Source organism: Pelodiscus sinensis, chromosome 1 (genome assembly GCF_052426305.1).
Source record: "Pelodiscus sinensis isolate ZL-2025 chromosome 1, ASM5242630v1, whole genome shotgun sequence".
NCBI classification, from domain to species: Eukaryota; Metazoa; Chordata; order Testudines; family Trionychidae; genus Pelodiscus; species Pelodiscus sinensis.
This window is the reverse complement of record NC_143052.1, coordinates 352,811,664-352,828,849: the sequence shown is the minus strand read 5'-3', so window position 1 is coordinate 352,828,849 and position 17,186 is coordinate 352,811,664. Positions and strand designations below refer to the sequence as shown.

At 47.8% G+C, this 17,186-nt stretch overlaps 1 protein-coding gene across 1 annotated transcript; it reads right to left on the bottom strand.

The window, feature by feature from the left end:
- Nucleotides 1–7,673: 7,673 nt before the first annotated feature.
- On the bottom strand, nt 7,674–8,612 carry LOC142829661 (olfactory receptor 52D1-like). The gene has a single exon (XM_075930617.2). It carries the CDS (start codon nt 8,610–8,612, stop codon nt 7,674–7,676), a length of 939 nt encoding a protein of 312 aa, XP_075786732.2.
- Between the last annotated feature and the right edge of the window lie 8,574 nt (nt 8,613–17,186).

The following is a 17,186-nucleotide window of genomic DNA, read 5'->3' as shown; positions in this document are numbered from 1 at the left end:
AGTAACACAGATCCCCACTGCAGAGGATTTACCTGTGCAGTGCAGTTGAGGAATTGGAAAACCACATTGCACAAAACCACAAAACTACTCAAAAAGATACAAGGACACAGTAGGAAACAAGGCTCTGATTCTAAGGACAGATAATGGTCTCAACTTTTTTTTTCCAATACAGTGGTAGTTCCAATGTATCTAATAAATCCCTGGTATGTGTGAAAAAATCTAAACAGTGTAACTCACTGTCCTGGTTAATTCCTGCCCAGATTATTCTAGATGTCAACTCTAGAAACCTGCTTTACTCTTTACCACTAATGTCAGTACAGAAACAGGCAGCTCACCACAATCCCGCTCAGCAGAGAAAGGAAATCGCCTACCTGTGGCTGTGAGGCAGAGGTAAAATAATCAGCGTGTGATTCGCACCTGTCTGACACTCAGCGAACTGAACTGTCACCTTTATGATTCCCCTGTGCAGTCCCTGTGGGCCCCCGGGTGGGCCGGGATTCCCAGACAATTCCCTAAGCTCTGTGAGGGGGGGGAGATGAGCAGAAATTAGACCCTGGAGACCTACAGCTTGAGAGCCTCCCTCAGGAGTGAAGTAATTGACCATTCTAGTGATTTAACTAGTCAGGGCAAACTGCTTCTCCCCAGTGCTCAGCCTGGCTGGCTGTTCTGTGGGCACTGCCCTGACATCGGCACTGCGAGGGGGGAGGCTGCCACGCAATATACGACCAAATGTCAGTTCACGTGATTGTAGCAGCTTGTGTCTAGTTGCTCAGTTGTGTCAAGACCTTTGGCCCCTGAAATGTCACTGCTGCCCGGTGGATGCTAAATGACGCCCTGGAGTGATGGAAGCCAAACAACAAGGAAAAGGCTTTCTACTCCCAGGATTTTGCCATCAAATGTATTTCCCAGTGTTCCTTTGTCATGTGTAAGGTGGGAACATGTCTGGCAGCTCAAACTGCTCCGCAGAAAAAGGCTGCACCATCCTGCACCAGCCCTAGTCTCATGGGAATGCCTCACGCACTCTGCGGTGAAGACCGAAGCAGGGTTGGCGGGTTTTTGTGCTGCCGGCTGGGGTGTGTTTACACAGTCAGTGTGTTGCAGCCAGGCCAGCCGTCCCTGTGCTGAGTTCATGGGGTGCTCACTGACAAATAGGCCAGTTCTGCTTTTGACAGGCCATGGCTGTTGCTCTTAACTTGTGCTAACTCTGGATGAAGCCACAGGCCTTGCACCAGACGTGTCCTTCAGCGTGTTTCTGCTGCTGACATACTCAGAACATGTGTACACAACAAAGAAGATCGATGCTGCTATAGTCGATCTTCTGGGGTACAGTAGAGAGGGTGTAGTAAAGATGCGCTAATTCGAACTCAAAGGGTATCCCCATCAGCACCGGTATTCCTGCTCTTCATGAGGATTTCGTGAAGCCGTTGGGAGCGTTTGCTCTTGCCAACCTCCCACTGCGTGGGTAGAAATTTAAAATATGTCAATTCCATCTACGTGATTAATGTAGCTGGAGCTGTGCATCTTATGTCAACCTTCCTCTTACGGGTAGACCAGGCCTCAAAGAATTCAGTGGCTCTCAGTTTGCACCCCATTTTCATGACACTCATGGGATTTCATAGATTTCATGTCTGTCTGCCATATTCTTACTAGCAGGAAGAAAAATATGCACCTCCTTGCGCTGGTCGCAAATTTTTCTGAATATTGGCCCTGGACACTCATTGATCAATGAGACCAGCTTTTTGCTAAAATGGCAAAACTGTCTTGAGTTACGTAGGTGCAACTTGATAGCGTTTACAATATTTATCACTCCGTTATATATGGAAAAGTAGGCACATCCTTGTGCAGGTCACACTTCTGTCTGAATATTGGCTCTGGACATTTATTGAACATTGATACCATTTTTTTGCTTAAAATGGCAAAAATCTCTTTAATTACGTAAGTGCAACTTGATAGAGTTTACAATATTTATCGCTCCATTATCGATGGCTCCCCTGTTGCAGATGCAAAAACAATGTCCACAATCAAGGCCTGTGTCTTGGACACGATTGTTTAATTAGTTAAAAATCGTTTTGCTGGTTGCTGTGTTTGTAGTGGATGATGGAACAGAATTTCCTCTTTTACCTCTATTGCTGGAGTACAATGAATATATCCCAGCTGCTGTGCAGCATATGAGGCACTTTGGAACCTCCCAGTTATGAACCCCAATGGGGTGGAGGTTGAATGTAACTCTACAGATGTTCACAGCTGTGAACAAACTTTATGATTGCTCCTTCAGCCCTGAACTATATTGGTTTTGGGTTTTTTGAGGAGGTGAGGGGTAGATTTGATGCATATTCCCATTTCTAAGTGAGAGATGTAGCTGGTCCAAGAGATACTTGGCTGGTGAATTAGTCGCTCTGCTGTTCATAACTCTGAGGTATTTCAGTATGGGCAGGTGCACCTCTCTGTATCATGTGCACTCTGCTGAGCACTTTCAGCCATTGCTCTCTTACATCAGTGGCAGTCTGCGCAATGTGGCCTGTTATTGCCTCATTAGAAGGTGGGATCCTGTCTAGCTGTGATGCTGCTTTCTCTCTTGCGCTCCCTGCTCCCGTACCCGTTATAAGTGGGAGCAGCACCTCATCTTTCCCTGAGCATTTATTTGTCCTGCTAATTCATTGAGCCTGCAAAGCACAGTGAGTTGAGGTCGTGTCCGGTTTGGAGAGGGGGTGTGATACCAGGCCAGCAGACTGTCCGTTGCCAGCACTACATTACGTACCACATGCTGAGGTCACAGGGCAGTCCTAGACCCGCTCCACATACAGCCCAGATAGAAATGAACTTTGCCATGGCTCCAGACAGCCTGTGGCAAGGCCCCAGCTCAGGCTGCACTACCTGCCCTCCAAGTGCACCAGGGCTGTCTTTGTAGCTGGGACTAGGGCTGCATTGCCAGCACCCCCATTGCTCCAGGCCTATAGCTGTACTGCTTGCTCTCCTGGCATCTGGGGAAAGGGCTGGGAGGCTGCAGTTGTGCTGCCTGCTGGCTTTTCTTACACTCTGGGCCACAACTTATCCACTGCCCCACTGGGGGAGCCCCCCAACCTCCCTACATTCTGGGCCCCCCATATCCGTCCTTTGTTCCAAGGGTGCCAGGTCGATCCATCATCAAGCGTGTGGTAGCCCCAGGGATGGACCTGGCTCCTGCATTACGAAAGCAGGATAAAGGACCCTGTGGAGGCAGGGTGAGTTCTGGAGTGGCCTTGGGGATACGGCATTTGTGTGGGGAGTGCAGGGTTGGGGGATCCCACCGTGGGAGCGACCAGACAGCTGCCCCAGGAATGGAACAGTGGGGTTAAGGCAGGCTTACTCCTGCTCTGGCCCTGTAGCACTCCTGAAAGCAGCTGGCAGGTACAACAATGGCTCCATGTGCTGCCCCTCATCCACAGACACTGATCTGGAGGAGTGACCTGGCTGAGCGCCTGCCTCCACAAGAATCATCTTGGGACAAACCTCCCAGCGCTGCCTGTCTCTCGCCCAGCCGGCTGGGTGCTGGATAGTCCATCTGGCTCCCAGCAGCTGGCAGGTTCCATGGGAGCTGTCAAACTCTCTGTGGTACTTTATCCTCAGCCTTCACCCAGACAGCCCATGTCAAGAGTCGGCCATAGGTTTGACCCTCAGTCTCTGGGAGCTCACTAAAGACAGGGCCAAAGGTTCCTCTGCCTTCGGTGGCCTTTCTTCACCAGGACATCCTTGACCCAGTGACCAGTGAATTATGGCCATGCCACATGAGAGGTATTTAATTGCAATGGTGAGGTAAATAAAGAACGAACAGAAAAGTCTCAAGGAATCCCACTTTGTGGGCATGGGATGTAAAGAAGACACACTGCCTGTTCCTCACTCATTCCAGGCCTCCTGCCCAGGCCCTGGCTGTGTTGTGCTGATACCGTGCGTCAGACACTTGCTCTGGATGTGCCGCATGCCTCAGAGAGTAGGTGGCAGGACCCTTCTCCTCAGCACCTGCCCTGATTCATGTCCCCCTTCAGAGTCCATCCCACGTCCCCACCTTGCTCTCCCTGGCTGCTCGTTGTGCTCGGCTGCCATGTTACTTCCGGCAGAGCCGGCATCCACTGTCCTGGCTATGGAACCACAGCTCCCTGCTTTCACTCGGTCCTGGTGCCACATTGGCACAGCCATTCAGCTCCTGCACCAGTTCCACATAAGCCCTACCGCTCTGCTCTGGCCCAGCTCTGCTGTCTGGGCCGCGTCCCTCCTACCTGTGGTTCTGGCTGCTGTTCCTCTGCTTTCATCCCAGCTTGTAAAGCTTTGAGATTTCTACTGCACCAATAGCCCACAGCCCCTTAAGCACTAACACAAAAGTAGATCAGTCTTTTTCCCTTTTTCCAGATCATTTATAAATATGTTGAATATGATTCATCCCAGTATGGACCCTTGGAGGAAACCACAATTCACCTCTCTCCATTCTGAAAACTGACCCTTTATTCCGACCAATTTTTCCTGTCTTCTAGCCATTATCAATCGACGGGAGGACATTTCTTCTTATCCCATGACTTACATAAGAGCCCATGGCAAGGGAACTTGTCAAAGGCTTCCTGGAAATCAAGGGCTACATATAGACTGCAAGGCTCTTTTGAAAGAGGCAAGAGGAGGAGGAGAAGAGAAAGAGAGAGTGAGAGGCAGGCGGAGGAGGAGAAGAGAAAGAGAGAGTGAGAGGCAGGCGGAGGAGGAGAAGAGAAAGAGAGAGTGAGAGGCAGGAGGAGGAGGAGAGCTGAGAGAGAGAGAGGGGAGGAGGCAGTAGGAGGAGGAGAGAGAGAGAGATGGAGCAAGAGACCGGAGGCTCAGGAGAGAAGACCGACGTGGAGGAGAGACCTGAAAATCCCGTCTTATGACGGGCTAATTGGCTAGTATCCCAAGAGTCATTGTGGATTCTTCATCACTGAAAATTTTTAAATCAAAGTGCAGTGTTCTTTCTCTAAGGCTATATCTACACTCAATAAACTATATCACATCCAAGGAATGTGTCCACGTTTTCGGAATAGTTTCCAAAAAAGTAGATGTGTTCTTTCAGCATCCCTGATTCCTCATTTTATGAGAAATAGGGAATGTTCTGAAAGGGGACATTTTTCCAAAATTTGAGCCCGTGTAGAAGAGCTAAATTTCAGAAAAGCCTTTTCCGGGAAAAAAAATGGAAAACGAAACACAAATTGGGAATTGTGACTTAGCCTGAAAGAGCAACTCTAGAAATATTACTGTGAAAATTGTCTACACAAGAAGTCAGACCAGGTGATCTATCTCTGAAGTGATACTGAGAAATTCAAAAACCACACTGCAGAAAACTCTACTGAGACAGATAGAAATACACTCCAAGGAATAAGGAACATATTCTAAGGCCTAATCATTATCTCAACTTTCCCCAATACATTGGTAGTTCCAGTTTATCCTGATAAATCCTTGATATATCTGGAGAGAAAAAAACACTACACAGTTTTAAGTCACCGTTGTGGTGCGTTCCTTCCCTGATAGTTCTAGATTTCAACCATGGAACACAGTTCCTCAGCCCTTATCACTAAGCATTAAGGCAGCAACAGGCAACTCACCACAATCCCCTCAGTAGAGTGGGGAAATCTCCTTCCTACGGCAGTAAGGCAGAGAGAAAGGAGTCAGCGTGTGAATCTCACCTGTCTGACACTCGCTGCACTGACTGTCCCCTTTATGATTCCTCTGTTAAGTTCCATAAGGAGTACCGGTAGTTTGAATTAGAGATCCTAATTCGAACTACCTACTACGTGCTGCGTATAGCCGCGGGCATGGAGTTCGGAGAAAGGGGGATTTAAAAATGGCGTCGCCTGTGAAGATGCAAATGAAGCCCGGGGTATTTAAATCCCGGGCTTCATTTGCAACTCCGGTTGCCCTCATTTGCCTACCTAGCTCGAACTACCAAGCTAGTGTAGACATACCCATAGATATAGTAGCCCAATGTCTGAGAGTCTGTAACGCCGAAATGCTGGCTATTCCCTCTGGGGGGCGATGTTGCCTGAAATGCTGGCTGTTCCTCTGGGGAGCGATGTTGCCTGAAATGCTGGCTGTTCCCTCTGGGTGCCCATGCTGCATGGGGAGTGTGGGGCCCAAATGGCCATTTGGGCTCCACGGTCCCCCAAGTGAGAGGCAGGAGGGGGAGGAGAAGAGAAAGAGAGAGAATGGGAGGCAGTAGGAGGAGGAGGAGAGAGAGACAGATAGAGAGAGAGAGATGGAGCGAGAGACCGGAGGCTCAGGAGAGAAGACCAACGAGGAGGAGAGACCTGAAAATCCTGTCTTACGACGGGCTAATTGGCTAGTCTGTAAATAGTTAGCTAAGAGGGGTTTCTCCCCTCCTGCCTCTCTCCGGCTGGGGAGGGAATGCCAAGGCTGCAGGGCTTCAAGCCTTTCGCATTCTGCCTGAAACCTACGCCCTGAATTAATTTCGAAATAGCAGTTGGATTGTGTAGATGCTAGGAAAGTTATCTCAAAATAACTTTGCTGTGCAGACATGCCCTTAGTCTCCCCTTTTCAAAGATGAAAAGTCCCAGTCTTTCAGACTGTGTCTACACTGCAGGCTTCTTGTGCAAGAAGTTTTTTGCGGAAGAGATCTTCCACAAAAACTTCTTGCACAAGAGCACGTCCACACTGCAAACGTGCATTGAAAGCGCCATGCGACTGTGCGCAAGAGAGCATCTATATTGTGTGAAAGCACCCTCGAAAGGTATTTACAGAATGGCCACCAGGGCACCTGGGCTTTTTCGGATTGCCTCTTTTTGTACAGAAAAACCCTGTTCCCCATCCACACATGCCTATTTGCGCAAGAGCTCTTGGCAAAAAAAAGTTATTATTCATAGAAAGAGGAGCAGCATTTGCGCAAAAGCCTTTTGATTTTTTTTGCTCAAAAATTCACTTGAGGTATGGCCACTCTGCGAGTTTTTGCAGCAAAACGACGGGTTTTCCACAAAAACTCTGTCTCTTCATACATAACCTATTCCGAATCCCTCATCATTTATGTTGCTCTTTTCTACAACTTTTCCAGTGCCAAGATATCCTTTTTGAGATGAGGTGACCACATAAAGCCCTATTTCGAACTTCCTGTTATTCCACCTGCAATGAGGTTTAACAGGTAGTTTGAAATACGGCTTTATTTCGAACGCGCATTTCCCTGTCGCGTGTAGACGCAGGCAGATAGTCCTGAAAATTTCAAAAATAGTGCCCAACCGGGAAGATGCAAATCAAGCTCGGGATATTTAAATACCAGGCTTGATTTGCAATTCCGAATGCCTACATTTGCAGCCCTAGTTCGAATTAGGCTGCAAGTGTAGACATACCCCCAGGGCCTAACGGGAAACCACCAGAGTGCTGCAGTATCTTCTGGTGGACTGGAAGTCACAGAGAGGCTGACCGACAGGGTGTGTGGATTGTGCAATGACAGGTGACATTGAAACCGGCCAGGTGATGATCAGACAGTGGGAACTCGGCAATGGAGAAAGCAGCGCTTGGGGATGGAACGGTGAGACGTTAGACGTGAGTAGCTGCGAAGACCATGAACTTCCACAATGCTGAGCTCAGCCAAAGTGGAACAGAGCAATCTTGGGTAATGAGGAGGTAACTGTCCCCCTCTTGGGATACTGTTTAAATTCAGAGGCTCAATGTGATCATAATCTGCAAAAGTTTTTCCTGATTTTGTCACGAAGCTCTTTGGTTTTGACTCCATATACAATTGGGTTGAGCATGGTGGGGACAAGGACACAGACATTGCCCAAGAAGATTTGAACATGAGGAGCGATGCTCTCACCAAACCAATTTGTCACAATGGTGAAAAAGAAGGGAGTATAAGACGTGAGCAGCACACCGATGTGGGCAGTGCAGGTGTTGAGGGCTTTCTGGTGGGCTTTCTGAGAGGAGATTCTTAGAACGGCCCTGATGATCAGAGAGTAGGAAAGGGCAAGGAGCATTAGGTCTGACCCAATAATTGTAAGTGCCAGCACCAAGACATAGAGCATGTAGAATGTGAGGTCCCCACATAAAATCTTGGCCACAGGAATAGCCTGACAGTTTATATCAGAGATGATGCGGTTGCCACAGAATGGCAGCTGGCTCAGCAGTAGGGGCACGGGCAGCATACAGAGAATCCCTCGTATTAAACTGAGAAGCCCTAGCGTAGCTACCCGTGTGTGGGTGAGGATGGTGGCGTATCTCAGAGGGTTACATATGGCAACATAGCGATCGAAACCCATTGATACTAGGACACCTGATTGCATTGCAAAAGCCGTGCCAATGAATGTAATTTGGGTGAGGCAGCCACTCACTGTGATGACTTTCAAATTGAACCAAAATATACCCAGGGCCTTTGGCACAATGCAGGTCGACATGGTGATATCTGTGAGCGCCAGAAGGCAGAAGAGCAGGTACATCGGCTGGTGCAGGGTCTGCTCTTTGCCTACCACGAACACAATGGAGAAATTTCCCAATAGGCAGAAAATATAACAAGTAGCAAAAGGGATGGAAATCCAGACGTGAGAATCTTCCAGGCCAGGAATGCCTGCTAGGATGAATGTTGACGTGTCAGAGGGTGTGAGGTTGAAAGCTGCCATGAGCTAGTGGATGAAACAACAGGGTTGAGGAATGCACAGGGCGCCTGTGAAAACACAGAAGTACAATGAGCAGGGGTTGCACATAATAACCAATATCACAGTAAACATTACAATTATTGCCAATTTAGAAAAGTGAGTACTGATGTGGTAACTTTTACAGAAGGCAACAGATTATTTAGACCAAAGTCAAATCCAGAGTAGTTCTTAGAAAGAGCTATTTGTGCCAAGTTATTTTGCAGCATGATGGCAGATACATTTTGATATTGAGAGTTGCATGATGTCTGCCCATTGCAGGGAAAAGCTTGAACTCCTCAAACTTCAAAGAACGTTCTAACTTAATTATATGAACTCAGAACAGGGACCTGGGTACCTTTGACAAACAGTTCTGGGAACCCTGCTTACAATGGAAGCACGGGCAGAATCTGAGCAAAACTCTGGGGCCTTTAAGCAGAAGTAGAGGGAGGGGGAGATTAGACACTTTATAACTAATTGTATTGTTAACAGCTTTATAGTTATTAGCAGTCTAGGCTAGTGGCAACATTTACAGGTGGCACAAGGTAATATAGCGGAAAATCACATCCAGAGAAGATGTCAGAGGAGCTAACCGAGGAAAGAATCAGCAGGTTGGGGGCAGATGAAAATTGACATTGACAACTGCAGTATGTCTGCCCATTGGATGGAAAGTTTAAACCCCTCAAACATTTACCGAGGTTCTAATGTAACGGTAGGGACTCAGGACACAGACCTGCGCTTCATGGCCCACTGCTCTGGGAAACCCTGCTCACAGGGCTCACCATCACAGAACGTATCAAAACATTGGGATCCACGAGGCGCGGGATGGGGGATCGTACAGTAAATGCAATACCATGATGTCACTCAGACTCAGACTGACACAGATATATGCTGCTGGGGGCTAACCGCTGGTGTTCTCTTATTTTCTTTGTTGGACTGACAAATTGTTGGACTCTTGTGTGGATTGTTCCAGGATGAGTTTGATAGTGGGGGGCATGTTTGAAAGTAGAGAGTTTGAAAAGACGGGGGTTGTTGACTTACAAAGGAAAGGAATAAGAGACGATATGAGAACTCTTATGTTAATGACTGGTAGAGAACAGACTACAGAGATCAGACTGTATGTTACCGACCAGTAGAGAGTATACTGAGAATGTGTTTACCCTGTGTACTAAGAAAAGAACCAGGGAACATGCAATGAAACATGATCCACTGAAAACAGATAAAAAAGCATCTGTTCTTCACTCCATGGCCAGTTAGACAGAACAGCCCATTGCCACAGGAGCTAGTTGAGGCCATTAGATTAGCAAGAATCAGGTAGGATTTTGATTTTTACATAGAGAGACAGATGATCCAATCACAGCATTCATAGTTACATAAAATCTATGAAAGCCTAATACACCAACACGTTTCATGGAACAAGCCAATCTCCAGAAATCTCACAATCTCCACTAAAGCTTAATATTGAACACTACAGACCTGCACCTCTGGTTAATCTAGGGTCAAAGAATGTAGCAGTGCTTGTATTATAGCCAACCACAGCTGGAAGCAGTGACTCTAAGCAAGATTTGGGGGCATGAAGAGATCATTAGCTAACCATGAGCTCCCAGTGTGACCTTGGGGCCAACAGAACGAAGGTGACCTTGGGATGCTAACCAGGGGAATCTCAAAAGAAGTTCTTGTACCTCAGTGTTTGGCACTGGTACAAATGCTCCAGACTCCTGTTTTCGGTCTGGGTCCACAATGCAAAAGACATGTTGATAACACTGAAGAGAAAAACCACAAAAAAAAATTAAAAGTTTAGAAAACCTGGTTTGTTGTGACAGCTTCAATGAGGACATTAGGTTTAATTTACGAAAGGTAGCTAAGGAGAACCATGACTTGAGAACCTTGGTGGGTTCTTCATCACTGAACATTTTTAAATCAAGGTTTGGTGTTTCTCTCGCTAAAGACCAGCTCTGGGAATATGACTGTGAAAATTGTCTACACGGGAAGTCAGAACTGGCAATCACAATGGTCACTTCTGCTCTTGGAATTCCATCACGGCTCATCCCCAGCTGTACTGCAGACCCCTGGAAACTCTGACCTTCCTGAGGAAGCTTTTCAGTGCTGACATTTCCTCACCAATGACCCATGAGGCGTCAATGTGGTTGCTCACGGGAGCACGAATCGTTTCGATGGCACATGGTATTAGAGAGAATTGTCTACAGTGTGATCCATGTTACTTTACTGTGTGAGAAGTCCTGTGGCACCTTATAGACTAACTGAAGTGTAGGAGCATAAGCTTACGTGGCCAAAGACCCACTTCGTCACATGCATCTGATGATGTGGGTCTTTGCCCACGAAAGCTTATGCTCCTACACTTCAGTAAGTCTATAAGGTGCCACAGGACTCCTCGTCGCTTTTGCAGACTAAGACTAACACGGCTTCCCCTCTGATACTGTACTGTGTGAGACACCTGCTATCTCCATTGGCCACTTTGGTCTGTGCATGAGCCCGGCTGCTGCTTCCCTAGTCCTCTGGTTTCAGGACTCTATGCCATTGTGATCTGGACACTGCACGATCACTCCCACTGTCTCCCACACACTGTGCATTCCTTGGAGGTAGCCAGAAACTCCTGGTTTCCCCAAAGTGTGAATCAGAAACATGATTCCTTTTACTGCTTTTTGTCTTCTTCAGACCACAGTTTAAGGGGCACAGCAGACACCTGTTAGCTCGATTGGTCTCCACCTTTCGACCTGTGAGTTTGAGATTTCAGCAACTCTCCTGTCAGTTCTCCTTGATTCAAACCAGCTCACCTTTCAAGCGGAAGGGATGCCTCCAGCTGAAATCCCTGCAGGCTCAAGGTTGATTCAGATAAGTGCATCTATTCAAGTTCCTACATATGGATGTAGGATAATTTGAAGGACTCCCAGATTTCACCCATCCCTTGGTCTAACAAGCAGAAATAACAAACCAAGCATCTACGCTACTAAGCCTGTTCTTTCGCGGGAAAGGGGCTGTTTATTTTGAAATAAGAACTCCTGCTTTCCTTGAGGAATACTACTTATTTCAAAGTAACTTTCCTGGTGTGGACATGCCCTGAGTGTTTTAGTTTCAGCGACAGGAGAGCGCTGTTTTGCTTGGGCGCTCAGAATCGGAGAAAAACTCCTGTGTCTGTGGCCTTCTCAGAGCAGGTTTGAAAGTTGGGGGGTTTCAAACACATGGACCCCAATTTTGCTCTCAGGGAAGCTGGTGTCAGTCTGGAGCGATACACTGAAGGCAGAATGGGAGAGCAAATTGTGGCCAGTGTGTGACCCATGTTTGTTGTGTACCCCCAGTAACACAGATCCCCACTGCAGAGGATTTACCTGTGCAGTGCAGCTGAGGAATTGGAAAACCACATTGCACAAAACCACAAAACTACTCAAAAAGATACAAGGACACAGTAGGAAACAAGGCTCTGATTCTAAGGACAGATAATGGCCTCAACTTTTTTTTTCCAATACAGTGGTAGTTCCAATGTATCTAATAAATCCCTGGTATGTGTAAAAAAATCTAAACAGTGTAACTCACTGTCCTGGTTAATTCCTGCCCAGATGATTCTAGATGTCAACTCTAGAAACCTGCTTTACTCTTTACCAGTAATGTCAGTACAGAAACAGGCAGCTCACCACAATCCCGCTCAGCAGAGAAAGGAAATCGCCTACCTGTGGCTGTGAGGCAGAGGTAAAATAATCAGCGTGTGATTCGCACCTGTCTGACACTCGGCGAACTGAACCGTGACCTTTATGAATCCCCTGTGCAGTCCCTGCGGGCCCCCGGGTGAGCCGGGATTCACAGACAATTCCCTAAGCTCTGTGAGGGGGGGGAGATGAGCAGAAATTAGACCCTGGAGACCTACAGCTTGAGAGCCTCCCTCAGGAGAGAAGTAATTGACCATTCTAGTGATTTAACTAGTCAGGGCAAACTGCTTCTCCCCAGTGCTCAGCCTGGCTGGCTGTTCTGTGGGCACTGCCCTGACATCGGCACTGCGAGGGGGGTGGCTGCCACGCAATATACGACCAAATGTCAGTTCACGCGATTGTGGCAGCTTGTGTCTCGTTGCTCAGTTGTGTCAGGACCTTTGGCCCCTGAAATGTCACTGCTGCCCGGTGGACGCTAAATGACGCCCTGGAGTGATGGAAGCCAAACAACAAGGAAAAGGCTTTCTGCTCCCAGGATTTTGCCATCAAATGTATTTTCCAGTGTTCCTTTGTCATGTGTAAGGTGGGTACATGTCTGGCAGCTCAAACTGCTCCTCAGAAACAGGCTGCACCATCCTGGGCCAGCCCTAGTCTCATGGGAATGCCTCACTCACTCTGCGGTGAAGACCGAAGCAGGGTTGGCGGGTTCTTGTGCTGCCGGCTGGGGTGTGTTTACACAGTCAGTGTGTTGCAGCCAGTCCAGTCATCCCTGTGCTGAGTTCATGGGGTGCTCACTGACAAATAGGCTCCTGCTCCTCGTGAGGATTTTGTGAAGCCGTTGGGAGCGTTTGCTCTTGCCAACCTCCCACTGCGTGGGTAGAAATTTAAAATATGTCAATTCCATCTACGTGATTAATGTAGTTGGAGCTGTGCATCTTATGTCAACCTTCCTCTTACGGGTAGTCCAGGCCTCAAAGAATTCAGTGGCTCTCAGTTTGCGCCCAATTTTCATGACACTCATGGGATTTCATGGATTTCATGTATGTCTGCCATATTCTTACTAGCAGGAAGAAAAATATGCACCTCCTTGCGCTGGTCGCAAATTTTTCTGAATATTGGCCCTGGACACACATTGATCAATGAGACCAGCTTTTTGCTAAAAATGGCTAAAATGTTTTGAGTTATGTAGGTGCAACTTGATAGCGTTTACAATATTTATCACTCCGTTATATATGGAAAAATACTCACATCCTTGTGCAGGTCACACTTCTGTCTGAATATTGGCTCTGGACATTCATTGAACATTGATACCAGTTTTTTGCTTAAAATGGCAAAAATCTCTTTAATTACCTAAGTGCAACTTGATAGAGTTTACAATATTTATCGCTCCATTATCGACGGCTCCCCTGTTGCAGATGCAAAAACAATGTCCACAATCAAGGCCTGTGCCTTGGACACAATTGTTTAATTAGTTAAAAATCGTTTTGCTGGTTGCTGTGTTTGTAGTGGATGATGGAACAGAATTTCCTCTTTTACCTCTATTGCTGGAGTGCAATGAATATATCCCAGCTGCTGGGCAGCATATGAGGCACTTTGGAACCTCCCAGTTATGAACCCCATGGGGTGGAGGTTGATTGTAACTCTACAGATGTTCATAGCTGTGAACAAAATTTCTGATTTCTCCTTCAGCCCTGAACTATATTGATTTGGGGTTTTTTGAGCGGGTCGGGGTAGATTTGATGCATATTCCCATTTCTAAGTGAGAGATGTAGCTGGTCCAAGAGATACTTGGCTGGTGAATTAGTAGCTCTGCTGTTCATAACTCTGAGGTATTACAGTGTGGGCAGGTGCACCTCTCTGTATCATGTGCACTCTGCTGAGCACTTTCAGCCATTGCTCTTTTACATCAGTGGCCGTCTGCGCAATGTGGCCTGTTATTGCCTCATTAGAAGGTGGGATCCTGTCTAGCTGTGATGCTGCTTTCTCTCTTGCGCTCCCTGCTCCCGTACCCGTTATAAGTGGGAGCAGCGCCTCATCTTTCCCTGAGCATTTATTTGTCCTGCTCAGTCATTGAGCCTGCAAAGCACAGTGAGTTGAGGTCGTGTCCGGTTTGGAGAGGGGGTGTGATACCAGGTCAGCAGACTGTCCGTTGCCAGCACTACATTACGTACCACATGCTGAGGTCACAGGGCAGTCCTAGACCCGCTCCACATACAGCCCAGATAGAAATGAACTTTGCCATGGCTCCAGACAGCCTGTGTCAAGGCCCCAGCTCAGGCTGCACTACCTGCCCTCCAAGTGTGCTAGGGCTGTCTTTGTAGCTGGGACTAGGGCTGCATTGCCAGCACCCCCATTGCTCCAGGCCTATAGCTGTACTGCTTGCTCTCCTGGCATCTGGGGAAAGGGCTGGGAGGCTGCAGTTGTGCTGCCTGCTGGCTTTTCTTTCACTCTGGGCCACACCTTATCCACTGCCCCACTGGGGGAGACCCTCAACCTCCCTACATTCTGGGCCCCCCATATCCATCCTTTGTTCCAAGGGTGCCAGGTCGATCCATCATCAAGCATGTGGTAGCCCCAGGGATGGACCTGCTCCTGCATTAGGAAAGCAGGATAAAAGACCCTGTGGAGGCAGGGTGAGTTCTGGAGTGGCCTTGGCGATATGGCATTTGTGTGGGGAGTGCAGGGTTGGGGGATCGCACCGTGGGAGCGACCAGATAGCTGCCCCAAGAATGGAACAGTGGGGTTAAGGCAGGCTTACTCCTGCTCTGGCCCTGTACCACACCTGAAAGCAGCTGGACGGTACAACAATGGCTCCATGTGCTGCCACTCATCCATAGACACTGATCTGGAGGAGTGACCTGGCTGAGCACCTGCCTCCACAAGAATCATCTTGGGACAAACCTCCCAGCGCTGCCTGTCTCTCGCCCAGCTGGCTGGGTGCTGGATAGTCCATCTGGCTCCCAGCAGCTGGCAGGTTCCATGGGAGCTGTCAAACTCTCTGTGGTACTTTATCCTCAGCCGTCACCCAGACAGCCCATGTCAAAAGTCGGCCATAAGTTTGACCCTCAGTCTCTGGGAGCTCACTAAAGACAGGGCCAAAGGTTCCTCTGCCCTCGGTGGCCTCTCTTCACCAGGACATCCTTGACCCAGTGACCAGTGAATTATGGCCATGCCACATGAGAGGTATTTAATTGCAATGTTGAGGTAAATAAAGAACGAACAGAAAAGACTCAAGGAATCCCACTTTTTGGGCATGGGATGTAAAGAAGACACACTGCCTGTTCCTCACTCATTCCAGGCCTCCTGCCCAGGCCCTGGCTGTGTCGTGCTGATACCGTGCGTCAGACACCTGCTCTGGATGTGCCGCATGCCTCAGAGAGTAGGTGGCAGGACCCTTCTCCTCAGCACCTGCCCTGATTCATGTCCCCCTTCAGAGTCCATCCCAGGGCCCCACCTTGCTCTCCCTGGCTGCTCATTGTGCTCGGCTGCCATGTTACTTCCGTCAGAGCCGGCATCCACTGTCCTGGCTATGGAACCACAGCTCCCTGCTGTCACTCGGTCTTGGTGCCACATTGGCACAGCCGTTCAGCTCCTGCACCAGTTCCACATCAGCCCTACCACTCTGCCTCTGGCACAGCTCTACTGTCTGGGCTGCATCTCTCCTACCTGTGGTTCTGGCTGCTGTTCCTCTGCTTTCATTCCAGCTTGAAAGCTATGAGAGTTCTACTGCATCAATAGCCCACAGCCCCCTAAGCACTAACACAAAAGTAGATCAGTCTTTTTCCCTTTTTCCAGGTCATTTATAAATATGTTGAATAGGATTCATCCCAATATGGACCCTTGGAGGAAACCACAATTCACCTCTCTCCATTCTGAAAACTGACCCTTTATGCCGACCAATTTTTCCTGTCTTCTAGCCATTATCAATTGACGGGAGGACATTTCTTCTTATCCCATGACTTACATAAGAGCCCATGGCAAGGGAACTTGTCAAAGGCTCGCTGGAAATCAAGGGCTACCACTAGACTGCAAGGCTCTTTTGAAAGAGGCAAGAGGAGGAGGAGAAGAGAAAGAGAGAGTGAGAGGCAGGGGGGGGAAGAGAGCTGAGAGAGAGAGAGGGGAGGAGGCAGTAGGAGGAGGAGAGAGAGAGAGATGGAGCAAGAGACCGGAGGCTCAGGAGAGAAGACCGACGTGGAGGAGAGACCTGAAAATTCCGTATTATGACGGGCTAATTGGCTAGTATCTTAAGAGTCATTGTGGATTCTTCAACACTGAAAATTTTTAAATGCAAGTGCAGTGTTCTTTCTCTAAGACTATATCTACACTCAATAAACTATATCACATCCAAGGAATGTGTCCACATTTTCAGAATAGATTCCAAAAAAGTGGATGTGTTCTTTCAGCATCCCTGATTCCTCATTTTATGAGAAATAGGGAATGTTCTGAAAGGGGACATTTTTCCAAAATTTGAGCCCGTGTAGAAGACCTAAATTTCAGAAAAGCCTTCTCCGGGAAAAAAAATGGAAAACGAAACACAAATTGGGAATTGTGACTTAGCCTGAAAGAGCAACTCTAGAAATATTACTGTGAAAATTGTCTACACAAGAAGTCAGACCAGGTGATCTATCCCTGAAGTGATATTGAGGAATTCAAAAACCACACTTCAGAAAACTCTACTGAGACAGATAGAAATACACATCAAGGAATAAGGAACTTATTCTAAGGCCTAATCATTATCTCAACTTTCCCCAATACATTGGTAGTTCCAGTTTATCATGATAAATCCTTGATATATCTGGAGAAAAAAAAAACACTACACAGTTTTAAGTCACCGTTGTGGTGCGTTCCTGCCCTGATAGTTCTAGATTTCAACCATGGAACACAGTTCCTCAGCCCTTAT